The sequence below is a fragment of the Ailuropoda melanoleuca genome, chromosome 5 (assembly GCF_002007445.2).
Source record: "Ailuropoda melanoleuca isolate Jingjing chromosome 5, ASM200744v2, whole genome shotgun sequence".
Lineage (NCBI taxonomy): Eukaryota > Metazoa > Chordata > Mammalia > Carnivora > Ursidae > Ailuropoda > Ailuropoda melanoleuca.
In genome coordinates, this window is record NC_048222.1 from 62,939,576 (window position 1) to 62,967,390 (window position 27,815).

At 55.2% G+C, this 27,815-nt stretch overlaps 2 protein-coding genes across 2 annotated transcripts in view; both read left to right on the forward strand.

The window, feature by feature from the left end:
• Positions 1 to 14,316, forward strand: part of EHD4 (EH domain containing 4) — a 79,926-nt gene extending 65,610 nt beyond the window's left edge. The window contains exons 5-6 of the mRNA XM_002913202.4: positions 3,143 to 3,307; positions 10,259 to 14,316. Coding sequence (XP_002913248.1) covers positions 3,143 to 3,307; positions 10,259 to 10,795 — 702 coding nt within the window. The 3' untranslated portion in view covers positions 10,796 to 14,316. The remainder of the gene's footprint in view (positions 1 to 3,142; positions 3,308 to 10,258) is intronic.
• A 2,961-nt stretch (positions 14,317 to 17,277) lies between these two features.
• Positions 17,278 to 27,815, forward strand: part of SPTBN5 (spectrin beta, non-erythrocytic 5) — a 45,305-nt gene continuing 34,767 nt past the window's right edge. Inside the window, 12 exon segments of the mRNA XM_034661713.1 lie at positions 17,278 to 17,303; positions 17,477 to 17,543; positions 17,545 to 17,700; positions 17,971 to 18,138; positions 20,866 to 20,982; positions 23,008 to 23,165; positions 23,665 to 23,893; positions 24,745 to 25,382; positions 26,606 to 26,744; positions 26,865 to 27,097; positions 27,336 to 27,489; positions 27,585 to 27,785. Of these exon segments, the coding sequence (XP_034517604.1) occupies positions 17,278 to 17,303; positions 17,477 to 17,543; positions 17,545 to 17,700; positions 17,971 to 18,138; positions 20,866 to 20,982; positions 23,008 to 23,165; positions 23,665 to 23,893; positions 24,745 to 25,382; positions 26,606 to 26,744; positions 26,865 to 27,097; positions 27,336 to 27,489; positions 27,585 to 27,785 (2,286 nt within the window).

Below are 27,815 nucleotides of genomic sequence, written 5' to 3' on the forward strand. Positions count from 1 at the left end.
TTTGTGTATGGGGAAGGAGACTCTAAATGACTTTCCCACAATGTCCCTGGGACTTAGGGACAATCAAAACCCATCAAGTCACAGTTTTCCACACTGTTTTTCTATAGGACCCAGTTCATTTTCAGTTCCAGATTTTCAACAATTTTAGTAAGATTTTTTTAATGCCTACCCACAGAAAGCAATTAACTCTGTAAGGACAGGAATGAGGCAGTTGAGTGCTAGTGACAGCTCTGCACTTCCTGACTGGCGGTGTGACCTTGAGTAAGTCATATGAATTTCCTGGAACTGGGGGTTCAATTAGATACAGGGGGTCCCTTCCAGATGTAAAGTTCCATGATTCTAAGGATTATAATTTACCTTGTAACTTGATAAGCTTCTTAAAGGCAGGGCCCATACATCGTATCTGACCCTAGGTTATTGCCAGGATGCCCATGGAAGGTCAGGAGGGGGTAGCCATGCAGGGGCAGCACAACAGGTGACTCCCACAAAACAAGCTGGTGGAACTTTCTGGAAGTGGAGGTTGAGGCTGATTGTAGCCTGCAGCATGAGCAGGATACCTGAGTGTCAGACCCAGATAGTGCCAGGCAAGAGGAAGGGAGGAAGGAATTGAGGCCCAGCTTCTGTCAGGGCACCAGAGGCCTGGTGTCCAAGGGCAGCCCACCATCCAGCAGTCTTGGCCTTCAGCCAAAGAACACCATGAGGGCTGAGATGAGGGAGCAGGTGCCAGGCCACAGGTAGAGAGCTGTGGCAGGTGCAATTACCTGCAAGCAGGCCAGGTAAAGCAGGCCCCTGGACACCAGGCAGTGTTCAGAAACCCAGAGCCAATCCTAGTGTGTCCGGGGCCTGTGTGGGGAGTCAGCCTTCCCTGAGCACAAGCCTGGCAACTCAAAGAGTCCACATTACTAGGTAGTGAGGCAGTCTTGGGGAGCCCTGCAAGGTCTGGCAGCTGCCCCAGGCCGGGGCTCTGAAGATAGGAGACTAAGCAGCTTGGGAATTCCTGCTTCAGTTGGGGCTGGCTCCAGCGCGAGGCAGGCCTGAGCATGGAAGGGAGAGGGAGCCACAGGCCCAGTCCAGAAGTTCCAGGAGGACCTGGAAATGACGTAAGGACAGCTAGTGGCTGCTGGTTCTCCCGATTAAGTATGGCAGACCCTCCAAGTCCTTCGGTGTGATACAGTGCCCTCCCCCAGCCCCACCAAACCAAGCCAGGCATTCACTGTCCAAATTACTAGTCTTACCACTTACTCATCATATCCGCGGGAATGCAGTTGAAGTCCGACACTCTAAATAAAGGATTTCCAAATGTGACGTCTCTATTTCTCAAAGAATCATTTAAATAATTTAAATTGTTTTATTTTGAAAAATAGGTAAATAAGTGTCCTAGTGACAGAGAGGTCTCAGCACGTCCCTCCCCGTTTGCACCTGCAGCGGCAGCCGGGCAGCACAGTGTGTGCTTCTGTCGGATGAGCTCCATGTAGATGGGAACGTCCGCATTGTCTGGTCTGAGCCTGTCAGTGTTTACGTTACGCACTTATTTTAGGTTTCAGATCTTAGCAGAATGTTCCGGGCTGCGCCCAGTGTGTCCGTATGCAGAGGCCCTCAGCTGAGATAGAGGATGTCTCTGTTTACCCCCTTTATTCAATCGCCGTTCTTCCACAAGATTATAGAAGTCTGTTTTCTTTCATAGAGGCGCTTCCGTAGCTGCCTAGTCATTTTCTTGCTGTCATCACTGTTCTGTTTTTCTTCCACTCCCGTTTTATTTTCTTGACTTCTAAATGACTCTATAGAATTCTGGTGTACAAAGAGAACTTTTGTAATGAACATTTCTTCACGTCCTAAAGTTGGAAATCAGCAGAAGAGTGGAAATGGTGAGGAAGGGGGTGATAGAGCCGAGCAGGCAGGGTTCACCACCCCTCAGGGGACAGTCCCGGGCCTGCGACCACCAGCTGATCAGGGTTTCTGGACCTTCCCCTTCGTGTACCGGGGGTCCCTCTCCCAGAGGGAGCTTCTGCCGTCCAGCCTGGTCCCATGCAGCTGGTCTTGTGCACAAAGGACTTCAGTGCCATCTATAGAGATCCTGGGGTTCAAACTCTCCATGGGGAGGTTACAGGAATTTTCCTCTCCCTGTTCACTGGGCACAGATGTCCATGCAGATTAGCCATTTACATCAGATCAGCCATTTGCATCAGCCTCCATTTTCATTTCCTGGTGCTCCCGGGCACCAGCCCTGCTGAAACTTAGGTCTTCTGGTTAATCACCAGAACTCAGGTCTTTCTACCCAGGCCCCACCCACCCCACTCGCTCCCTGCACAGACTCAGAATGGCCACTCAGAGGCCCAACTCAGTGCCAGAGACCTTGCCCAAGTCAGTCGCCCCACCCCATCCCCAGCCATGCACCACCAGCCAACTTCCAAAGCAGGGAGGTCCTGGCACTGTTGTGGCCTCTGGTCTCCCAGAACTTCCATTAGCTCCACAGGAGGTTAGCAGAGGTTCATTCTAATCGTCCATTGGCTCCTGGCCTCCACAACAGTCTGCCTTCCCTATCTTTGGAAATGTGTCACAGCCATATACATGGCACCCCAAATACGGCCCACAGTGTGTTACCTCCACACCGCCATCCACGCTGTCCACTCTCCTAGATGGCCACAGCCTCCCTCACATCCTCCCTGTCTTCAGGGCCCAACTCAGGTGTCACCTCTTCCTGGCCCTTCCCTCCCATAGCCTTTTTCTGTCACTGTCCACTCCCCCTCCTGGTCCTCGTTGGTGGGGATTTCTCTGCTCACTTTTCCTTGGTGGTCTCAACCATCCCTGTGGCTCTGGCCACCACCTCTGCTCCAGCTCTCAAACCCAACACCCAGGCCAGCTCTCCCCAGAGCTCGGACTCGGGCGGGGGGCGGGAGGTGTGTGGCCTCTTTCCAGGCACCCGTAGACAGCACCTCTGGGGCTCCTTCATGTACCTCATATTCTACATGCCCAGAAGCAGGTTTGTAATGTACCCCCCAGCCCCTTGACCCTCACCCTTCTGTCCTGAGGGCCATGGTCCTACATGGGCACCTGTTACATGTTATGACACATTTAAGATGCTGTCCTATCTTTCTGGTACAGTTCTAAATAGCATGTCCTTACTGACTGTATACCCCTTCAGGTACATGCCTACATTATCAGCCACCTGAAGAAGGAGATGCCGAGTGTATTCGGAAAGGAAAACAAGAAGAGAGAGCTTATCAGCAGATTGCCAGAAATCTACCTTCAGCTGCAGCGAGAATACCAGATTTCTGCCGGGGACTTCCCAGAAGTCAAGGCAATGCAGGTACTGGAAGCCCACTGTAGCATCATGGGCAGGTAACAGGCAACGCCACCTTGTCTGGCTGGTTGCTGGATACACATGACGGTTTCATGGTTTAGGATAGAGAACACGGGTCGCCTGGGTGGCTTAGTCACTTAAGCATCCAACACTTGATTTTGGCTCGGGTCATGATCTCAGGCTCATGAGATCAAGCCCCACATCAGGCTCTGCACTGGGTGTGGAGCCCACTTAAGATTCTCTCTCTCCCCCACCCCCCTCTTAAAAAAAAAGGATAGAGAACACAATGAATGCATCTTCCTAATGATGATCCATGATGCTAGTCTTCTGCGAATAAAGCAGATTGCCTACCTCCCCAAAACCTTTAACCAAAAAGGGACACATTTCAAGAAGTAAATTTATACAATGGAATATTACTCAGCCATCAAAAAAAAATGAATCTTGCCATTTGCAATGACGTGGATGGAATTAGAGGACGTTATGCTAAGTGAAATAAGTCCATCAGAGAAAGACATATAGCAGATTATTTTACTTATGTGGAATTTAAGAAACAAAACAGATGAACATAGGAGAAAGGAGGAAAAATAAAATAGAAACAGAGAGGGAGGCAAACCATAAGACTGGTAACTCTAGGAAACAAACTGAGGGTTGTTGCCGGGGAGGGGAGGGTGGGGGGATGGGGAACTGGGTGATGGGCATTAAGGAAAGCACTTGATGTAATGAGCACTGGGTGTTACATGCAACCAATGAATCACTAAATTCTACCCCTGAAACTAATAATACACTACGTGTTAACTAAATTGAATTTAAATAAATAATTAAAATAAATGTGTAAAAAAAAAAAAAAGTAAATTTAGGTCACATGAAAAAAATCAGTTGAGCGGGCCTCTTAGGCTGTGTTCAAAGTTGTTTTGTCATTAAGTGACACCTGTTTTTTGGAATCCCAGAACCTTAAGGGAATTAGAGCTGGCAGTGACCTTGGAGGTCACCTCAGGCGGCCTCCCCAAGCCCGCAGCGCCGGGCCCTGTGGGAGTACATGCCCAATAGTGCTCAGAGCCCTGCTCAGAGTCCGTGGGGCTCTCCGGGCCTTACTGGGCACAGCAACTTGTGCTCACTGAACATGTTGCCTACAGGTTGGCATTGGGCAACTTTGGGCCTGATTTTAGTCCCCCTGAGCCAGCCCCACATGAGCCAAATGGGAGCTGCATTCAGCCACTCTGGCCTGTCCAGCATGTCTGTGTCTACCGCCCTGCAGTGGCATTAGTGACACACATCCGTGCCGACCATGTCTTCCCAGCAAGGCCGCCCCACCAGCTGCTCACAGAGCTACACCGAGCATCTTTTTGTCCAGAGCAAGGACCCATCTGCACTGGAGGCCACCGTCCTCCTGGAAGGCAGGCCACACAAACTCAGATGCCTGTGGCTCGTGAGGCAGGCCAGGCAAAGAAAAATCACATCACCCTCTGATTCTCTCTTGTCTTCCCACATTGGATGGAGATGGGGGTTCTGGGAAATAGGACTCTCGCAGGAGGAAAACCAGTCTGCAAGGACAGTGAGAACTTGTGGGGGCCCACCCTGGGGGCAGGCTGGGGAGTCTGCCCCGCTTCACTGTGGAAGAGGCCGGACCTGCCTGGTGGCCACTGCCTTGTGTTCCTGGGCCCGGATGGGTCCCGAGAAGCAGCAAATCTAGATTTGTATGTAAAGTCCTCTGGTTTTCACCTTGTAGCTCAAATGTTCAAAGAGTACTCCCTAGGCAGACAGAGCACCCTACAATTCCAGCCGCACCCTGGACACCTCCAGGTACCCTCTTCTGCCCTGAGCCACAGAGGAGGACAGGGCTAGAGGAAGAGAGGTCGAGGACACGCAGCCGGAGGTCTTGGGAGGGGCACCTTCAGAGGGCGTGGGAGGAGGAGAGGTGGGGCAGTGGAGGCAAGGATCCACGGGCTGCAGGGGGAAACTTTGGCCTCCAGGAGTTTTGTGATGTAAACTTTCTATACAGGACACACTAACATAGGAGTGGGTCATACTTACTGTTGTGATGGCAGGGTCCAAGGTGGTAAGAGCATGTGGAATATATGATGTGCTCAGATACGACTTAGCTGGCTTCAAAATAAATCCAGAACATCTTTTTTCTTCCAGAAATGAAATAGGTATTCCTGTACTCAGAGGATGAATGGGGTGGGCGGGGGGTGGGGGGATTCTGATCACAGGCTAATTGGGGGGCTACTGAACCCCCAGAGCAGTGTTCCTGGGCAGGCCCGCCTTCACCCTGGGGTTACGCCTGCACCCCATGACCAAACTGAGGGGCAGCAGTTTCCTTGCATCCTTCAGACATTTTTAAAGGGAAATTGGTTCCTTGACTGCAGTGAAAGCTATGAATACACAGTGCGCACTATGGCGTAATGGGGCTTCTGTGGCTCATGAACCCAGGGAGCTACTGCAGTGCCCCACCCACAAGAAGGTGCCCCTCCCAAGACCCGAGGCACCCCTGAGCCCAGCAGGAAGCCACTGTACGCCTCCTTTACAGGACCTGCACACCTGTCCCCAGGTGAACTCCCGTAACACAGGTAGCACCCCGTGACCAGAGCTTCTCATGGCCGTGTTAGCCTTGGCCCGGCCATGCCAGAGGAAGCCCAGGCCTCTCCGACCTGGGGCAGAGGGGCGGTCCCTGGGGAGGAAGACAAGGAAGCCGTGGGCCCCTCTTCTAGCATCTCGGGAGAGGCCTTAGCACCGTCAGGAGTCACCTGATGCCAAGCACCTGGAGCGAGCAGTGCCTCCTGACGGGCACCTCATTGGCCTGTGCTCATTTACTCACCACGAAACACTCGTTAAGTGTACCGTGCCAGGCACTGTTCTAGGTCCCTGGGATAAAGCTGTGAACAAACAGCCACATCCCTGCCCCTACAGAGCATATGTTCTGGATTACAGTATCAGCCACTGTGACCGCGGCTGGCAGTGAAGTTTCGGCAGCAAAGCCTGATGTTGGGACTTGTGCTCTTTGTTACACCACCAGTGCTGTTGTGCTTCAGTGAAAATCACTTATTCATTCAGTGGCTCTCTCCCTCATGAGGCCGCGTGAGGCCAGTGACCCATGCCTGGGCACCGTCATATCCCCGCACCTGGGACGTAGCAGGTGCCCAGTGAGCAGTTAGGTGAGCTCCTTGGTAAGTGCGTGCGTGTTTATATCCGAGCAGGCTGGAGGGTAGTGAAGTTCGTGGCCCCTGACCTCGCCCTGACACCCACACGGCTTATAGAGACACCAGCACTTTTCAAAGCAAGTCCCTGGAAGCTGGAAGGGGATTCCTCCTTTGGAAGCTGTTCGGGCCCAGAACACAGCACCCCAGTCCCTTCAGGGACTCCCCAAGGAACGAGGCAGGCCTGGAGCCCATAGGGCCTACTTACCATCACCTGATACTTCAGGCTAGTTTGCCATCACCCAGGAAGCTTTGGGGGGCAGGGGTGATGGTGTGGGCCAGGACCCGTGTCTTCTCGGAATCTGAGGAACATCTGACGCCCCCTCCAACATAGGTGTTCAACCTCACATGGACTATGTCTGGGGCAGCAGCAGGGACATAAGCTTGGAGATAACATTGTTAGGAGCCTTACACAACTCAGGGCCGCTCAGAGAGCCCCCCGATGCCCGCTTGAAGTGTCTGCGCTCCCCGTGCTCTCACAGACCGCGCTGGTTGGCGTGACGCAGCTGTAGCAGGGAGCTGAGTGTATTTTGAAGGCTTTTGGCCGGTGCTGGGAGAGGCCTGGGGCTTGCTGGCGAAGCAGCCTGTGTCTGCCCAGCCTCCTTTCAGGAGGGAATCTGACTTCGCACACGGAAGTGTCCAGACTGGAGAATGAGAACACTAGCAAAGCCCCTTGGATCTCGGACTCAGTTTCCCACCGCAGAGAATGCAGCCCCCTCCGCTGACGGGTTGGCAGCGTTTCCACAGCAGGGGCAGCAGAGCATCCTCACCTGCTTAGCCCGACTGTGAATCGGAAAACTGCTAACGGGAATGAATGTTGGGAGTGCATGGGCAAGAGAGAGGCCTGCAAAGACTGGGCTGAGAACTGACCTTTGTGCCTTGGGAGGAAGAAGTTCCAGGATCCCGGGCTTGGTGGCTTTGATGGATACAATTGTTGACGGGCCGATCTTTAAACTCCCCAGTGTGTATTCATCCCAATACAAAGATGTCTTTTGGGAGCGAGCTCGGCAGAGGGCAGGGATGGCGGTGGTTTAACTCGTACCCCATACTCCCTGGTCAGGCCTGGCGTGTGAGTGTAGGGTTTGTTTCCTCTGTGCCCTCCGGACAAGGGGTGGCTGCTGCTGTTACTTCCTGTCCACCCCTGCAAACATGTGGCCATTGCCCCTTGCCAGCTTTCCAGAGGTTTGCTGTCTGAATCCACGTACCCCGCAGGCGAGTGGAAAGTTCGGGCGGACACCACCCTCACTCGTCTGCTTGGCCAGACACAGGGGCTTTGTGTGTGCTCGGAGCTCAGGCTCATTCACGAGGAGGTAGGTAGGTGTCTGTGCACCCGGGGGAATCCAGACTTGTTTACCCCAGCAGCACTCGGATTTTTGTGTAGGCTGCCTGCTCTCCTCCTGGCCTTTCTCCTCTCCATTCCCCTGGCTGATGGAGCAAGTGGGAGTCGGAGCCCCAGTGTCAGCCGCGTCATTGAGTGCTGGTATCGGAGTGGCATGCAGGTGACCGTGATCTGTCGGAGAGGACAGACAACACACAAACCAGAATGGGTTTAGAAACCGGGCCCGCATCAGCGGAGCACAGGCTGCCTGTGGTTCGAACCCTGCGTGGTTGGAAGGGGTCAGAGTTTGCTGCTGAGAAGAGTGTTGGAGGTGCCTCTCTACAGACCCATCGAGCTGTTTAGCTTTTAGCTCTGTCCCTCCATCTGAAGCTCAGGGCTCCCCTTCTAAGTGAAGCGCAGAATGTCTGCCCTGCTGACACCCTCTGACGCCACAGTTTTGACTCTCCACTGGAGACACGTCCAACCACACGGGACAGAGTAAACGAAGACTGGCCCAGCTAGACAGTTCGATATTAAACAGCTCTCGAGAGTGAAGTTGTATAAAAATTATTATCAGGGAAAGATGTGATACATTTTTCCTTAAAATTGAAAGTTGCCAAACAGTGTGGTCTTACTTCAGTTAAAGTGTGTGTGTGTGTGTGTGCGCGTGCACATGCACACGTGTATACATGTGCACGTGCATCTATAAAAATGGCTAGAAATGTGTGCCCAAGGAAAGTTAGCAGAAGTTATTGCTGGGTGATGGAATTATAAGTGATTTAAATTTTTTATTTTGTCTATCAGTTTTTTCCCCAAATTTTTACAATAACGATGTGATATTTATGACTGCACAAAATTTTACTTTTTTTCCCTAACTGCCCATCACATTACTTCTGCCCAGAACAGTCGGGTCTGAGTGAAACCTCTTCTACTCAAGGGTCTCCCTACCTCATCTCCAGAAAATTGCACACCCAGATGGCCCTTGGCTGGCCTTCTAGAATTTTCCTAACAGAAATATTTCACGTAAAGCCCATATAAAAACTTCCATACCTGGAATTTTCTGCATTTATTTGGCAAAAGTGATGTTGAAGACATTTTTCAAAGATCATAAACGGCCCCAGGTCACTCTCAGAATTCAGAAAAAGTTTGTCTCTTGCAACGAACAGGTGCTTTCTTCCCTCACGCAGTGAGAGGGTGTGTCCCCCGCCACCCGGGCACCCCGGCCACGGCATCTGAGGAACAGTAGGTTTTCTCACCTTAGAATTCTGATGTAATGGTCCCCTTCCTCTCCCTCTTAATTACTTAGCTCTTCCCTTTCTAATGACTTTCTTCTATTTCATGTTATCATTTTTCCACTGGAAGCTAAGTCAAACCCTTTTTGAAAGTAAACAGGAATTTAAAGAACTAGAATGTTATCCCTCTTTTACAACAGAAGCTCCCTTTGGGCAGAGACTGTGGCTCTTCATGGTTATATTATCCGCAGGCTCCAAAACAGGGCCTGGCAATAACAAATGGCCAGTAAATGTTGGATGGGTCAATGGATGAAGGATGGATGGATGGATGAGTAACCAAGGAGAACCAAGGTAGGAAGGACTGTTTCTACAGAGCGACCCACAGAGCCTACATGGCATCTACGGTTGGCTCCCGTCCGAGTCGGGCAACTGCTGTGTCCCAGGGCTCTCCTCGTGTTCCTGCCACTCTGCTGATGGGCCACTTCCGCTGGCAGGTGGAGCCGAGAGCTGCCCTGCCCGGGCTTGTCACACTTAGCCCTACTGGCTGGATTCCTACTCGCCCAACCCCATCCCTACTCTTCTCCCACTTACCAGTTTCAACTTTTATTTATTTATACCTTAAACGACATTTTTTTAAGTGATCCAAAAACAACATCCTTAAAGAATTGTTCTACCTAAAAAGACCCTGTGACCCAGCTTCATGTTACAGCACAGGAGAGCATTAGCCAAGGGGCAGGAGCCATGGGCTCTTGTTTTGGCTCTTCCAGAACACCCCATGTGCTGTCCATCCAACAGGGTTATTCAACCTTGCCCTTCCTCACTCCCAGCAAAGATCAACAGAAGTATGTCATCAGATCACCTTAAAAGATAAAATGTTAAATCTCTAGAACACGCACACACAGAAAGGCAAGGTTGAAGGAAGGGTGTCTAGAGCCCCAGGGGACTGATATCCCTCAAGCCAGTCAAAGATTAGCTACTGTAAAAAAAAAAAAAAAAAAAAAAAAGTTGTCTTCCAAGCATCTTGCTTCTTGTTCCACAAGCTGCTCCTGGATCTGGGGAATTTGGGTGTGGAGACCCCACCAAAGAGAGAGCTCTGGAGCAGCCCAGGGGTGGGATGTGTGCTTAAAGGACAGTTCTGCCTCCAGCTCTCCCTCTCCCCATCTGCTTCCGAAGTGAGGGCATGTGACCGAGTCTGTGGTTTCTCCTTTTGCAGGAGCAGCTGGAGAACTATGACTTCACCAAATTCCACTCGCTGAAGCCCAAGCTGATCGAGGCGGTGGACAACATGCTGAGCAACAAGATCTCGTCCCTGATGAACCTCATCAGCCAGGAGGAGATAAGCATGCCCACGCAGCTCGTGCAGGGCGGCGCCTTCGACGGCACCACCGAGGGCCCCTTCAACCAGGGCTACGGGGAGGGCGCCAAGGAGGGCGCCGATGAGGAGGAGTGGGTCGTGGCCAAAGACAAGCCCATCTACGATGAGCTCTTCTACACCCTGTCGCCCATCAACGGCAAGATATCCGGTGTCAACGCCAAGAAGGAGATGGTGACGTCCAAGCTGCCCAACAGCGTCCTGGGCAAGATCTGGAAGCTGGCCGACTGTGACTGTGACGGCATGCTGGACGAGGAGGAGTTCGCGCTGGCCAAACACCTCATCAAGATCAAGCTCGATGGCTACGAGCTGCCCAGCAGCCTGCCCCCCCACCTCGTGCCCCCCTCCCACAGGAAGTCCCTGCCGAAGGCCGACTGAGTTGCAGGCTGCTCTCAAGGCAGGCAGTGGGCGGTAGGGATTGGGGGGCCCGGGCCTGAGGCCCATGCTGCCACTGACTCACTGACCCTGACCACGGCACTGCCCTCTCTGGGCCTCGGTTTCCCCACCTGTGGAATGAGGCGGGCAGACACGGGACACTAGATGTGAGGTTCTTTCACCTCTAAAATTCCCTGGGTTTCTATTAAAATATTGGGAGGAGGGGGTGGATAAGGAGATTGAAGGGTTGAGAAAAAAGAGAAATTGACCAGAGTACTTGGCAGCCTGGAGAGACATAGACATGGAGGCAGGCTGTATAGAATCCCACAACCGTAGGGAGTCAGCCGGGGGCTCTTCCAGAACCGGCGAGCCTGGGCTGCACTGGGCCACACAGCATCATGCACCTGCCTTGGCTCCTATGTGTCCCTTAGAGGGTACCAGAAGGGAGCAAAGTTGATCTTATTTATTTTGTTTCCTGCTGTATTGAGAGTGGAAAACAATAGAGCACAGAAGGTTTCTATTCTCTCTAGGCCATCTACCAAAGAGAAGACTGCTGCCCCCGGGTCGTGCCTATGTGGGCCCCCGTCCCTCCTGCAGGCTCGAGCAGGACAGGCAGCCAGGCCAGCAGAGAGCATCTGTGATACACAGCACCCCCCTGACTAACCCACCCAGAGCTCCCCCCACCCCGGACCCTTCCCAGTTGCATTTGGTTAGGAATTTGGAACTCAGAACCTTTACTAGCCCCTGGCAAGATTTCTAGTATTCAAGCCATGTTGAAGTCTGAAGGTTGGCTTTTCTTACTAGTCTGTCCCATAATTTGTAGCAAAGTCTATTTATCATATTCAAATGACGGTAAAGGAAAGAGGTGGTTCTCTGCAGTCGTCAATGTGGTGACATGTCCCCAAGGCTCCTTGGTCAATGGCAGGATTTAAATTTAAACCCATGTCTCAGTGCCGGCAGTGTGCTGGGCCTAGGGACTCAAGGGGAACACAAGGCGAGCCCGCCCCAGGCTGTCAGGTAGAAAAGGTCATTCTCTAGCTTTAGACACTATTTTTATTTAAAAAAAAAAAAAAAAACAGGCATTTTTATTATGTCCAGTTTTTCTTTCTTACAGGAAAAGCCTTTTATACAGAAACAGGACAGAGTCTTTCCTATGAAACCTTTTCTTCAAAAGGCGGTGAGGGTCATACCATGCATGCCCATCACCAGGCAAGACTTGGTTCCGAGTGTTCTCTGAGTCTCGGTATAAGGCTCTCTGGTCCACTCGCTCAGGTGCCCGTCAGATGGAGGTGGAGGCAGGTAACACTCATTTGACCCTTCCCTCCTCTGTGGGCAGCAGCCTGGGGACTCACGTCATTATTATTTATGTGATACAAAAGAGAGGCACAAAATGGTGATGGCCACATGGCATCGAAGTGAAGGAAATAACAGTCTCGCCCGAGCCTTCCAAAAACCACATTTTTTTCCTTTTCTGATATCACCTGTGACATCAGGGTCAGAAATGCAGACATAAGAGAAAATTTTTATTTGGGGGAAGCTTTTGTTCAGATACCGGTTCTCACACTCTCTAGTTTAGTTTCTAAATAATGTCACTTTAAGAGAAGTAAATTCATAATATGATTTTTAATCTTAATGAGCACTTTTAAATTAATTTTAAGTTAATCAGAAACATAGCAAAGAAAGATTTATGTCAGTACTGTAATATAAGCAGACGGTTTGGTGCACGCATGAGGACTGCCCAAGTATGTACCCACAAGGGAGTCCTCCAAAGGGCAAAACAGTGAAGAAGAAAGAAGTCATTGGCCCAAAGGTTTGGAGATGCCGCGTTAGCTGATTTTCCATTCAGAATTATCCTGCTCCTTTAATTCTTCTCGTCATATATGAGGATATATATACATACGTATGCCACATGAGTATGTATTCTTGATACTTGTCAATGTGTGTATGTGCAGATATGGCCAATTTTGTCTATGCAGGGACAACTAGGAAAGCTTTTAGCAGACTGAGGTTTCTGCTTTCTACAGGGAAGGAACCTTCTCGTGGTGTTGTGATCGCCGCCCCCACGCCGTCAGGGGCAGAACATTTGGCAGCTGCTTCCTTTCCCTGAGAAAGGAAAAAAATTAAAAAAAGGAAATCACACGCCCATTTTTCTTAACATCTTCTCTTACAACATGAAGTCATTCATCATGAAAAGCTGATTGGAAAGAAAAGCCCTGGAAAACCTCAGGGATGGCTGCCAAGGATGAGGACCCGTATGTTCCCAGGACCCGCACAAAGTTCCTTGAGTCTGTGTCCAAAACACCCCTTATCCTGCCTCCCTGTGAGCAGGGCTGGGGGACAGCAGAGCCCTCTAGAATTCCGTTCACACTGCCCGACAGCCTTGCCCTCCGCCTACCACCCCAATTTTCAAAGGACCCCCTCGGCCGAGGGTTTGCAGCTGGGCAGAAGGGGGGAGGTAGGTAAACAGCACTGTGAGACCCTCCATGCTCTCCACAGTTCCACGGAAGAAGATCTAAGAATCCTGAATCTGTTTTCCACACAGCGCCTGGTACCATGTAACAAACCTCCACAGCCTTGAGTTTAGGGGGGAAAACAATTTCAGCCTCCCCTTCCCAGAGTCAGCTTGCAAGCTGTAAGCCTGCTAATGAGGCCCTCCTGAACTGATCCACAAGGAACGTTGGACCGACACATCTCAAAACCCTCCAGTTTCATGGCGACATGCAGACGTCCAAACTGCTCCAGCCTCACACTCTCCAGCCCAGCGTGGTGCACGGATTGCTTCCTCGCCCGCACACTGGGATGGCCCAGGGGTCACCCTGCAATGGGGAGGACCATTCATGTCACTGCCTTTCTCTGGCCCGGGTTCTCCTCGGAGCACTTGTCAGATTTGGAGCTGTGGTTCCTCCCGCAGGACTGTGGGCCTTTGAGGAGTTAAATTCTGTATCATGGGGACTGGGTGTCCAGGCGGGTCAAAGACTGTGTGTGGAGAAGCCAGTGCCTCCTGCCTTCCCTTGAACCCCTGCCCTGAGTAGCAGCCCACAGGGGAAGCCTCCGCAGAGCCCTGGCCCCACTGCCCCTGACCACAGCCCTCTGCCATGCTATGCTGGGTGTCCTGAGGAGCCGCCTGCCCGCCACACCAGGAATGTCTTCCACTGCAGCCCACTGCCCGGCGTGGGGCTTAGCCACCGGAGTCACGGCCTGACAGCCACCACTGCGGCCTCCCCACCTGGTGCCCTTACACTCCTTCATTAGGCCCAGAGCAATACGCCAGGCAAATTGCCTTGAGGAGAAGGAAAGCGGTTAACAGAGGCGCTGTGTACTTCCTCTGCGGAATGTAGCAGACAAATAACATTCTTAGGACAGATAACCACTGAGTTTATTCAGGTAAACGTGGGCCTAATTTAAGAGTGTATCAGTTACATGTCCATTAGCCAATGCAGTTAATACACCATGCTTCTATTTTTTTGTAATCTTGTTTAGAAATTCCGAACAATCTATTGATCAATAAACTTCTGAAAAATGTACTACCTTTCCTCCGTTGGTTCTGGTTTTCCAGTGACCCAGTTGTCCCAGGAGAAAAGCAGGGATCCAACAGAAATGAGGCAGAAGACTTAAGGGGAGTGTGGGCCCCTTCTGAGCACCATCCCTGTGACCCTCAACTCTTCCTATGTCCGCAGTGGGGCTTCTTGAGCTGGAAAGCAGCTCCATCTGCTGGGGGCAGAGGCCAGGTCTGGGAGCAGGCCCCAACAGAGGATGCCTGGAGACCAGGATGGAAGGAACCATGGACGCGGGGCCCTTCGGAGGCTGGGAAGGGCATTGCTGAGCACGCTCAAAGGAGACGGGTACCTGCCGCCTCCTCCTCTCCAACTGGGAGGCCAGCCCCTGTGCCCGAAGGTGCAGGAGTGCTAGGGTTGGCGCCCCCTGGCCTGCCAGCACTGCTGCTGCCTCTTGTCACACACCCCGTTGCAGACATCTGGGTTTTCCCCACCATCACCCATCTACCCTTGTGATCCAGACCCGGAATTTCCTTTGCAAAGCACTCCCTACCTGCCCACCCTCCGTCTGAGCCACAAGGCTTGGGTGAGATAGACACCTCTCCAGGGTGGGTCCTGATTGGCTTGAGCCAACGAGAGTATTTTGTCCCCCTGGTCACAAAAATTGGTTCAGGAATGGACATGTGGCTCAATTCAAGCCTACGAGAGCCAAACCCCTCAGACTTCTCTTCCAGCTCTTGAGAGAGATGTTCTTTCTTCTCTGAACCATGCAGTGTAGAGAAGTGAGCCTATTGGTACAACAGTATGAATGGCATTGAGAGGAGTGGCCAGAGCTACTGGGGACAGAGGAGTGAGTTTGTGCTGGCGGCAACCACCCTCTGGAGCATGGAGGTAAAGGAAGCATTGAGAAAGGCAGAGGGAGTTCCGGCCTGTGGTGGCATCGTTTGAACTGCTGGGTCAAACCTCCCTCAAGTCCTCCTCCTGCCAGACATTTCAGTCCTCTGGGCCAATACCTTCCTTTTATATTGTTTAAATCTCTTTGACTTGAGATTTTAGTTACTCACCACATAAATAATCCAAAACTAGGTACTAACAAGGTATTGTCATTTCAGCAGGGGCTGCAATCAGTTGCAGCAAAACAGGGGCCAGTCCTTGCTGCACGTGCAATGGCACTAGCTGCATCTGCGCTAAGGAGGAAGAAGAGCAGCTCCCCAGCCCCACTCATCAAGCTGCTACAACAACTCTGTTGAGGTCTGTGCACAAAGCATCACGCAGCTCCAGCCTGTCTGGTGTCACATCATACAAGATGCCCTGGACCAAGGCTCTTAATAGGAGGAGAAACAAATCGGGAGAGAGGGGGCAGGTGAACCTGCTAGAAGGAGCAGGGTTTTAACTGGGGCTGATAGGATAGGAAAATGTGGGTAATGAGGAACAGAAGGGACATTCTAAGCTGAAACAACAGCTGAAGCCCCAGTGTAAGCAGGAAAGCTCTGGTCCTGTTGAGGCAATGGGGAGTCTTCAAGGGCATGAGCAGAGCTGTGCTCTGGGAGGTGACCTGGGGGGCTGTGCACAGGCTGATGTGCGGGCAAGATGTCGAGTCGGGAACCGTGATGGGGCCGCGCGGGGGCAGTGCAAGTAGACAGGTGGGAGGGTAGACCATGGGGTTCTGGGGAGCACGGAGCAGCCGCCACTGAGGACTGGGGCTGTGAGCGAGGAAGAAGCCTGGGCTCACTCCAACATCGGGAAGCCAGCCAATGGCAGGAGGGACCGCACAGGGCAACAGGGGAGGAAGCTCTTCTCAGATGCAGGGGAGCTGCCCCCACCCCAAGAGCACCATGCCCCTCACTCCCAGCCACAGGCCCAGGGTTCCAGAGTCCTTTGTCTTGCCCAGCTCTGGAGGGCAGGCTGTGGGCTTTGCTCCTCTCACCAGCCTCGGCTGCCAGAGACACCTGCCTGAGGAGTGCGGCATCTCCTCTTAGAGTCTCCGGGGCTGCTGGACGAACCCACAGACACCCACCCCAGACCAGTGACTATGACCCTGAGGTTAGCCAGAACATTTCGTGAAGCCACCTTAATTAGAACTCTCTCTGGCATGCAGTTCAAGATTGCTCAGGGAGGAAGGGACAGTGGCCTGCAGACTCCCGCCACAGCCCCTGCCCTGAGCCCTGAGACCCAGACAGCGCTGTGGAAGCACGGGTGTTGGGGGCTCACCATGAAGCCCCCAAAAGTAAACAGTGTCTCTGGCTTTGGAGGAGACTCTCATTTCCACGGCCTTTGCAGCTCCAAGTTACCTCCTCCCAGGGAGAGCGCCCTTCAGAAAGTGGCCCCTGGGCGTGAGGGAGCACCCACCGTTCAGCCCTGGGCCAAGTCAGGGCCTGGAAAGCCAAGCCCCGGGGTCCAAGGACTCCCCTCCCTCTATGGTGCCATTCCCCTGGACAGGATGAGAGGGCCAGTATGCTCCCTCCCATCCCCACCCTGTGGGTGCTCACGAAGGGCAGTACCAGACTGGGAAGTGGGTGCAGAAGCTTCTAACCAGGGGCTTGGCCATGTGGGTGCCTTTTACCTGGACTGCAGCACCCCCACGGCACTCCCACCCAGAGCCAGCTCGGGGCACATCCTACGGGCCTCTTGCTGACATTGGGAGCACCCGAGGTTGGCGGGGAGGATGAAGGAGGAGATCCTGGGGCCACAGGCTGGAGCATTCCTGAGCCACCCCCTCCAGCCTGGGCCACGCCCTTTGGCAGGTGGGAGGACAATGCCCGCTGTGTGCCGTCACCCCTGCCTGCCGGCTCAAGAGGAGGGCCATACCGTGGCCCCAGCTCCAGCCTTGGCCTCTCCTGTGGTTCTCTCCCTCCCCAAACAGCCCCTGCTATCTGCCATTTCCATCCATCCGATAGGGTCTCCTTCCAGGCACAGACATCGCCAAGGTGAGCGGTTTCTTGTTTTCCCCCCGCCTGCCCTTTTCATCCTGAGGAGCAGCAGCTAGTCCCCATGGTCCGAGGAATCTGGAAAGTTGGGTGGGGCAAAGGTTTCTGAGGCATTCAAGTGAACTCCAGAATCTTATCTGGCTAGGCCCTAAGCCGCAAACCCCCCCTCCAAATGTGGGGACCCTTCACACTCCTTCCCCAACCTCCATGCCCCTCAACATCTCCAACTTAGATAAATATCCAGTGGCCCCTCGTCCCTAAAGGTCTGCAGGCCTGCTGGCTGGTCGGTCCCACAGTCCCCAGCAGCTCCCTGGGGCCACAGGGCACCTGAAGCAGGAGGCCAGCCCCAGGGCCACTCCCCCAGTCCTGTCCCACCATGGACTCTGCGTACGAGACGAGCCACATTCGCAAGCTGCAGGCACAGCACAAGCGGATGCAGGAGAAGACTTTCACTAACTGGATCAACAACATCTTCCAGCACAGCCGGGTGAGTGTAGCGGGGCACACCCCAGAGTCCACCTCTGCTGTCCCCCTCGCTCCCCGGCCAGTGGACCGTGGGGGCCAGCCATGAGGTCAGCCGGCTGAGACTTCTCACACACCCCAGAGCCCAGCTGCAGCCACTTCTGTTGACCCTAAAGCACAGCTGAGGCCAGTCCGCCTTCCTTAAGGAAGCTGTCCCGGACTGCACCTCCGAGGTGCCAGGGTAGGCCAGACGGGTGAAGGGGACTGTCCCTGTGCTTTTCCCTGCCCCTCCCAGGTGGGTGTCAAGATCCAGAACCTGTACACCGAGCTGGCTGATGGCACCCACCTACTTCGGCTGCTGGAGCTCATCTCGGGAGAGGCCCTGCCACCCCCCAGCCGGGGCCGCATGCGGGTGCACTTCCTGGAGAACAGCAGCCGCGCGCTGGCTTTCCTCCGGGCCAAGGTGGGCACTGGGGAGCCAGCTTCTGGGTGCTGCGGCGGGCAGCAGGGATCAGCTGGGCTCCTTGATCAGCTTTCCGGGGCTGGCCAGGGCAGAGCGGAGGCTCTGAAGCCGGAATCCAGGCGTAGCAGCTGGGATACAAAGGTCCAGAAAGTCCAGCCCTTCCTTGACCAGTGCTCCCAGCTTAGAGGGTGACAGATGCTGGAGAGGGGACAGCCGTCATCCCCGTGGGAGGGACTGAAATGCACTGGGGCCTGCAATGAGAATTGCAGGATTCTACGCTGAAAGATTCCCTGTACTCTTAACTTTCTCCTTTCCTAAATAAGGAAATAATTGAGCAGGTAAGAGCCATGGTCAGCAGGCCAGCAGAGCCCAGATGCAGGGCTGTGGGAGGCAGGCTGAGGGGAGGACACAGGAGAAGAGCCGTGCGCACTGAGCTGGGCGGTGGAGGGAAGAGGCGCACGTCTGCCTTGGAGAAGCTGGGTCAGTTAGCTGGCAGGGGCCGCACAAGCAGGACGGAGCCACGGTCTCGTGCAAGAAAGAGACTGGCCAAAGAAATAGTCATTGAAAGGAGGCAAAAGCTCCAGGGGTATGGAAGGATCCTCATGGCCAGCATCAGGGGCCTGGGCAGGGGGCGTTCATACTGGAAGCCATACTGGGGAAGCCCACAGGGCTCCTGGCCTCAGGTCCGGAATCCATGAGGTGGCTGTTCCTGGAGCCTGCAACTGGCTGGGCAGAACCTGAGTGTGCGTGCCTGTCACTTACGTCCTGGGTTGGCGGTCACAGCCCCCTGGGAGCCTGGCACGCCTGACAGAGGCCAGGGCGGTTAGAACCCAAAGCCAGGTATGGGGGCACTGCAGTCCCCAAGCAGAGGGAGGAGCAGAAGCTGACAGCCACAGAATACCAGGCCCTTTTTGGTCCCAGAGACAATAGCCTGTGAGCCAGCCCTCTCCCCTCCAGGTACTTGGGAAGAGTGGGCGCCCCGTGGCCCTGGTCAGAGGCTCTGAAGCTCCCCTCGCACACAGCATGTCACTAATACGTAGTCTGTGAAGGTGACAGCCTTGTCTCCACTATACATACTGTTGCCCCAACACAGGGTGAATGAGCAGCAGAATGTGGGATGCACCCATTTCTGGAGGCCATGTCATTTGCCGGGCACTCCATGCCAGGCTCTGGGGACCGCAGTCAGCAAAGCACAGACCTGACTGCAAGGGGCCTGCAGTTTCAGGGAAGGCCGTTGATTTGACCCCAGATCAGCGTGGGCTGGTAACTGTGTAACAACCAGCTCTCGGCCCAGGGAAATTAAAAGCCCTTGTTTGTAGCATGTGCTAGTTTCCCTGGCATTGCTACCTCCACCGCGACAGACTCCAAGCTACCAGGGTGAAACCACTAGACAAAAAGCGGGAAGACCAGCTCCACAAGCTGGTATGAGCTGACTCCAACCCCCCACCCAGACCAGCTGCTCCAGCTCCGAGCTGAGGTGAACGCAGAAGGACTCAGGTGTGCCGGAGAAGGCTGAGCACGGGGTGCATGGGGTGGACCCTTCGGACACAGACAGGGGGTGGAGACAACAAAGGGATGCAGCCCCGCCCACCAGGCAGGTGGTTGGCTGAAGCCAGCTTCCCGCCAGGTCTTACGGAGAGTCTTCCCTCTGCTTTCTACGTTCAGTGCATACTTAGCCATTACCCACCATATACCAGCCACTCTACTAGGGAGACATCAGGGCACAAAACCAAGATCCCCACCCAAGCAGGCTAAGGACCTTGAGCATGTGTGTTTGAGCAGGAAGAATAGACCCTGCGCTTCTATTTTAAAGAAGGTGGCTATTGAAAACACCATTGAAAAAGTGGTATTTGAGTAAAGACTTAGAAGAAGAGAGGGAAGTAGCCATGTGGCTATTGAGGGTGATATTTTCAGACAGCGGGGACAGCCAGTAGAAAGGCCCCAAGGCCTGTGCCTAGAATCCCAAGGAACAGCCAGAATCCTACAGGCCTTGGAGCGCTGTGATCCGGGAGAGGAAAACGGAGCCAGAGGGTGAAGGGGCAGGTCCCGTGCCGCTTTGATGTTCATTCTGTTTCTGTCTCCCCTCATTCATTCCTCCTCCCTTTACATGTGGGCAAGATCTAGGGCAGCAGGGTTTCTCAACTTTAGTGCACAGGAAAACCACGTGAGGTATTTGTCCAAATGCAAATCCTGGGCCCTGGCCCAAGAGAGTCTGATTGGGTGGAGCTTGGGAATCTGCCTTTTTACCAGGAGATGGACCACTGATGATGTGGGCTGAGACTGAAGTGGGAGCCAAGGACCCAAGCACTCCCTGGGGAGCCCCACATGCCCTGAGAGGTGGAGGCAGACAGTTGCTGTTGTCTCTTGAGCTCATAGATTGACTATTATGACCCTTTATTTCCAACTCCCATGGCTGAACCACTGATCTTGCCCCTGTTCACCTGTAGCCCACATACAGGGAGAACCCCCACCCCCACCCCAGGGGTCCAGCCGAGTTCACCAGGCTGGGGTTTTGCCCGGGAGGACTTGGGTCCAAAGCTGCATCCATTTAGAAACTCTTCACCTGCCTGGCATTGTGCCCTGCTGGCTTCTCCTTTGGGGACCTACTGGGACAGGATGGATTCCAGGACCCTCCCATCTGGCAGCAGGCCCCCCGGACTTTTGGGTACTCTGAGTTTTCTCTGGCACTCGGACTTCATGGTTCAGCCCAGCCTACTATGCCCACAGGTGCCAATACCCCTCATTGGACCAGAGAACATCGTGGACGGAGACCAGACACTCATCCTGGGACTCATCTGGGTCATCATTCTGCGTTTCCAGATTTCCCACATCTCCCTGGATGGGGTATGTCCCAGCCCCCAACCGCCCAGCCCAGCGCACCCTGGCCACACCCCCGGCCCCTGGGGCAGAGCAGCTCCACCTGACTGTTAGGATCCCCACAAGAGACCCTGGCGCCCACACAGTGAATACCCACTCTTCAACCATGGGCGAAGAAATGAGAATGTCAGAGAGATTGTAATATGCTGAAATGACAGCTAGATTCACGCCCTTCAATCCCGATCTCGGAACAAGCCATTCACAACTGCGGGGTTCAGGTGACTGCCTAGTGCCTGCCTTTCCTCCTGATTGGTTGTTCCCCACTCTGGCACAGAAACGCTCTCACTCCTATTACACCTCTAACGTACTGTTGGGGGAAATTAAACACGCAGAGGGAGTCCCAGCCCCAGAAGTTTCCAAATCCCTAGTATCCTGAACACCGAAGAGATGGCCCTCCAGCCTCCTCTTGGTCTACCTCTTATTTCCCCACAACTGAATTGGAAAGAGTAAAAACATGAAGTGCTTATATTTATCAATTTCCATAGCTTGGTGGTTTCCAAAACCCCACCTAAAACTCAATTCCAATAGGTTATAAAAGCCAACCTAGAGAATGAGAACCTAATGAAAAGAAGCCATAGATCTGGCTCAGATCCAGGAGGACCCTTGAAACCCATCATGTGACTGTGAGCCCCAGGACAGCAGGAGCTTTGCCTGGATGTGTCCCTAGAGTCTCGCACCCATGCGATGAATGAATGGATGGGTGAATTTCTAACTGGCCTCAAGCCCTTCTGTGCAGCTACGCTCCCCTCTGCAGTCCCCTTAGCCAGTTCCAGGTGCCCCTGCTGCCCCTTCCCCTGACCGGCTCTCGCTCTGCTCCCTGCAAAACAGATGCAACGGGAGCGGGCTGCCCCTGCTCCCTCTCATGCTCACCCCCAGACTCTCTCCTGGGTCATGTCTGCCAGCCGAGCCTACCTGCTTAGGGCATGTGCTCCGGGCCTTGAGGCTTCCGCCTGCACTGCTGCCCACCCAAGCTCCCGGACCCAAAGGGCAAGGGAGGTGATGCAGCCTGCTTGGCTCTGATGTTTTGAGTTTATAACCAGGAATTGATGGGGGGATGGTGCACATGAGAGGAAGCTGGGGAGGAAAAAGGAGTGGGGCCTTTGGCAGGTGAGGGTGAGGGAGGGAGTGGGTAGAAGGAGAGTCTCACTGAGGGCAGGACAGGGACCAGGAATGGAGGCTGGAGGAGGGGGAGGAAATGGGAGGAAGGAGGTGGGAGAGAAGCACTGAGGGGAAGAGAGAGAGCAGGGCAGGGGTGGGGGCAGGTGGAACCAAGAATAACAGAATAAAGGAAATTCTCAGTAACAGAAACATGGAGGGCGGAAGGGAGTTGAAACCAAAGGAAGATGTCCTTGCGCGGCCTGAAGAAACAGCACAGGCTCTGCCCTCAGCAGCCCTGTGAGGCATCAGGGTGGTAGACAGGGGGGCTCGCCTGTCAGAGGCCGCCGTCAGCCATTCCCGGTCAGGCAAGCCCCGCCCTATTGGTGGAGGGATGCTGGGCAGTCCCCTCATTGCCCCTCTGCACCTCCTTGTGTCATCCCTACAGTGTAAATAGTAATAGTGTCCCCCTCCTTGGGCCGCGAGACGTTGGAGAGCCACGTGTACTGGCTGGCAGACAGCCCACGGGGACCAGGAGCCAGTCTAACAAATCCTAGCCTCAATTCCGTGGGGCCCATTGTTAACACAGTATCCAGCCCATCAGAAGAGCTGGAGAAACGGGAGCTCCCGCTGTTGCGGTCACCAGCTGTGACTCAAAGCCAGCTGCTAGATGGGACAGCTTTCAGGCACCCCACTTCTTTGGAAGGACGATCTTTCTCCCTCAGCCCCAGTCCCTGCCCACCACAAATGAAATCAGTAAAATCAGCCGCTCCGCACCTGCCTCCAGGTTGGGAGAAAAGGATCACAGCCAGGCCCAGCCCACCCCTCCCACGGCCTGCGGGTTCTGCTGCCTTCCCAGCCGTCCCTGCATGGTGACCCGCTGTCCTGCCCTGCCAGGAGGAGTTTGGGGCCAGCGCAGCCCTGCTATCTGCCAAGGAAGCGCTACTGGTCTGGTGCCAGCGGAAGACGGCCTGCTATGCCAATGTCAACATCACCGACTTCTCGCGCAGCTGGAGTGACGGGCTGGGCTTCAGTGCCCTCATCCACGCACACAGGTGTGCACGAGGGAGAGCCCACCGGCGCCCTCCCAGCCCAGACCTGGCCTGAGGCTGGCTCAGCCTCCCTCCTGCAGACCTCCACCACCAAGCCAAACTCCGAAAATGGGCTTGGGTCCTGAAGCTGCCCATCTCCCACATCCCTCTGGCCCCTTCCCCCCTGGGCACGGAAGTAGAGCAGGCTGATAGCGAGGCCCTCCCCCCTTCCCTAGGAAATCCCGTGGAATTGGCCAGGTTTGCCTTGACCCCTTCCTTTCTCCACTTTCTGGGCCCCTGACTGTATTCTCAGTCCTCTTCCTGGCTCGTTTGGAGCTTCTCCCCCTACCCAGAAGCCTGGCGCCCGAGGGAAATTAACCCTCCCCATCAGAGCCCCATTCCTTCATTAGTGGCTCAGATTACCGTCAGGGGAAACTAATGTGGAGCTGGTTTGCCTTTTGAGCAAGCCCCTTGGACCCAAGCAGTGAGTGACTCCGGCGAAGAGCTCTGCCTCTCTGTCTAGGCCAGACCTGCTTGACTACTGCTCCCTGCGCCCCGAGCGCCCACTGCACAACCTTGACCTGGCTTTCTGCGTGGCTGAGCAGGAGCTGGGCATTGCTTCGCTGCTGGACCCCGAGGACGTGGCGGCCCTCCAGCCTGATGAGCGCTCCATCATGACCTACGTGTCACTCTACTACCATCACTTCTCCCGCCTGCACCAGGAGCAGACGGTCCAGAGGAGACTTGCTAAGGTTGGTGACAAAGCGAAGGTGGCATTGAGGAGAGGTGGGGTGAGCAAAGTCCCCCGAGTCAGACACAGCTGGGTTTGAAGCCTGCCTCTGCCACTTCCTGGCTGTGTGGCCTTGACCGTGTCCCCTAACTTTTCGGCGTTTCCTCTGTCAAATGGAGCCAGTAATGCCTGGGGTAGTAGAAGGCTGCCATGTTTCAGAGAGTGTTGAGCACAGTGGCCAGCACAGGGCCTGGCAACGGGGAGAGCCAGGTGAGCTCCATCCTCTCCTGTCCCTCCCCCTCCCCCGTGCTCTTGGGCTGTTAAGCTCCTAATGGGATTGAAAGGCTCCGGGAGAGGCTCAGGGAGAGAGAGCCCAGGTCTGTAAGGAGAGGCACAGAAGCAGCTCTGCTGGGCTCAGTCCATGTTTGGGGAGGCTCTCTTCCTCTCTGGGCACAGTGGTAGATACAAAGGCCTGGGAAGGCTGTTCTCGGGGTTGGTGTCTCAGCTGGGCATGTGGCAGATGATCGAGGCCAAGGGCTCTGAGCTGCTTTAGGGAGGTGGGGGCCTCAGGGAAGGGAAAGACAGCTCAGAAAAAGAATGGTACCTCCAGAGGTGAGGCCAAAAGGGGTAAAATAAGATGGGGGAAGGCAGGATGGGTGCCCCACACTCCTGGGTCTAAGTGTACGATGCAGGCAGACCCGCTTCTCTGGGGGCTGGAAGGACCCCCACTTTAGCGCAACCTTAGCTGGGGAGAAGGAGCTACCCCCCGCAGCCGGGGAACCCTGGCAGTCAGTCAGCAGCCAAAAGGGGAGCGCCTCCATTCCAGGGCCTGCCCCGAAGTGCTGCCCTGAACCCTTCCCTTGCCTTCTCCAGATCCTGCTTCAGCTCCAGGAGACCGAGGAGCTGCGGACGCAGTACCAGCAGCTGGTGGCCGACCTGCGGTGCTGGATTGCAGAGAAGCAGGCACAGCTGGAGGCGCGGGATTTCCCAGACTCCCTGCCCGCCACGCGCCAGCTCCTGGTGGCCTTTGCCTTCTTCCGCACCCAGGAGAAGCCGCCGCGCCTGCAGCAGCGAGGGGCCACAGAGGCCCTGCTCTTCCGGCTGCAGACCGCGCTTCGGGCCCAGGACCGCAAGCCCTTCCTGCCTCACGAGGGCCTGGGCCCTGCAGAGCTGTCGCAGCGCTGGGCAGGCCTGGAGCGGGCCGAGGCCTCCCGGGGCCAGGCCCTGCTGCGGAGGATCCTACAGCTGGAGCGGTTGGAAACCCTGGTCCGGCGCTTCCAGCACAAAGCAGCCCTCAGGGAGAGCTTTCTGACGGATGCAGAGCACATGCTGGACCAGGCCGCCGCCGCAGCCCCACCAGCCGGCCTCGCCGCAGTGGAGGCAGCTGCCCAGAGGCTGGGCATGCTGGAGGCCGGCATCCTGCCCCAAGGGGGGCGCTTCCAGGCCCTGGCCGAGATCGCGGACGTCCTCCAGCAAGGGCAGTACACTGGCTGGGCAGATGTGGCCTGCAGGTGAGCCCGGGGTTACGGAAACCATCCTCAAAACAGGCTAAGGCCTTCCTGTCCTACCCCTCTCCTTACGTACGCCCATTCCTGGCCATGGAGGGGTGATCTCCAGGAGCAGGGCTCCCTTGAAAAGATTTAACTCCCACCAGTGCCTGAAGTTCCAGCATCTGTAATGGACCCCTGTTGGTGAAGTACTGCCCTTTCTAGATACCTCTGATTAATTCACTCCCTAAACCTTTACTGAGTGTCTACTATGTCCCAAGCACTGTTCCAGGTGCTGGGGATGTAGTAGTGAAGAGGACAAACAACGATCCCTCCCCTCACAGAGCTTACACACGACTAAGGAAAGCAAGATGCACATATAGTCTGTGAGATCGTGATAAAAAATAGTAATAAAGCATAGGGGATGATGAGGTGCCAGCTGGGGGGAATGGTAGGATGGTCAGAGGAGGCTCACTCTTGAGCAAAGACCAGAAAGGAGCGAGGGGACAGCCATACGGGTGTGGGGGCTACCCCAGGCAGAGGGAGAGGCTAGCGCAGTGCGCCAAGGTGGGCGCATGCCTGGCGTGCGTGGAGGCCAGTGCTGACAGAAGAAACCAGTAGTAGCTGAGGTCAGGGGCTGAGGGTGGAGGCAGACAGCATGCTGCGTACCGTAGGGCACAGTAAAAGCAGGATTCACTCAGGCTGATGGGAGTGGGTCACGGGAGAGCTTGAGCAGGGGAGCGGCATACCCTCCTGCTGTGCAGCGACCACTGTGGAGGCCGCGGCGGGGACAGTCGGAAGCGGCAGAAGCAGAGAGACCACGTATGAGCCTATGCGATAATCTAGGCCAGACAGAAGTAATGGAGGGATGACAAATGGTGGGATTCTGGGTATATTTTGAATCCAAGAGGATTTGGGACAGATCAGATGTGGGGTGTGAGAAAGTGAGTTCTCCGGATTTTAGCGCAGACGTGAAGGTTGGAGTTGCTTTCTATCATCTGAGATGGGGACTGGAAAGAGGGCCTGGGGGCCCTAAAGACGTGAACCTCACAGACCCTCCTTCTGGTTTCTCTGCCTGTGTCTAAGAAGCAAGAACACTGCCCCAACCACCCCAGGCTAGGGTGCTCCAAGTACCCAGCCACCGGGCTCGGGCTCCATGAGCTCCAAGCCCCCCAGGGCCGGAGACCCCCAAGGTAGCTTCCCCAGTCCAGCCCAGTAAAGACCACCGTTATTCTCATGTTCTCCAGGCAACGGGAGATTACTGGGCGCTGGGAGCGACTCCTCGAGCGTCTCCAAGGGCAAAAGCAGCAGACAGCACATGTGCGAGCGGTGCTGAGCTTGCTGCAGGAGGTGGAGAGTGCCTCCAGCCAGCTCAAGGAGCTCCAGGTGGGCCCTGCACCAGCATCCCTTCCCCCACCCCAGGCAACACAGCAGGTGCACCAGCACAGGCACTCATGCGGACCCAGCGCTCTGGGGCTACAACAATCACCTGTCCCCCCTGGCCAGGTGCTGGCCGGCTCCACAGCCTGTGGGCAGCAGCTGGTAGAGACCATGGAGCTGCTGCAGAAGCACGACCTGCTGGAGGCCCAGGTCTCAGCCCACGGAGCCCATGTGCACCATCTTGCCCTCCAGTCTGAGGAGCTGGACTCCTCCCTTGGCGCTAACGTGGAGGTGCTGCAGGCCAAGGCCCAGGCCCTGGCCCAGCTCCACCGGAGCCTGGTGTCTCTTGTCAGGGCCCGGTAAGAGCCCACCCCCCTCTTCTACCTTCTCCAGAATTTCCGTTTAACCCGGTGTTCCTCCTGCCCAGGTTAAAATACTGCTGACCTGGCAACTTCCTCCACATTGACCCTCACACCTAAGCCTTCTGGGTCCCCTGTCGACTCAACCAGAAAAAGAGAACTCCTGTCTAAGGGGAAGTGTCCGAGCCCAGTGGGGAGCCTGCTCCCCAATCCCTTTGGGCCCCTTGCTCTCCCTCAGGCGGGTCTCACTGGAGCAGAGCCTGCAGCAGGCAGAGTTCCTGAACAACTGTGAGGAGGAGGAAGCCTGGTTGAGGGAGCACAGGCAGCTGGTGGAGGATGAGGCTCTGGGCCGGGACCTCAGCCAGATCAGAGTGGCCCTGCGGAAACACAAGGTACCTGCCTTGGGCCGCCCTACCAGTCCCCACCTTTCTGCCAGCCTTTCTTCCCTTCACCCAGTTCCCGACTCTGCCCCTCTGCCCCCCTCCAGGCCCTGGAAAGCGAGCTGCGCCACCACCAGGCCGTGTGTGCTGATCTCGTGCGCAGGGGATGTGACCTGGGTGCCCCCGGGCACCCCACGCGGCCTGATCCACGCGAGAGAGCCGAGGCGCTGCAGGGCGCGTGGCAGCGGCTCCGCGCCCAGGTGGCCAGGCGAGGGGCGCGGCTGCAGGCGGCTCTGCTCCTGCAGCAGGTAACGGGGCGGCGGGGGGTGGGCGGCGGG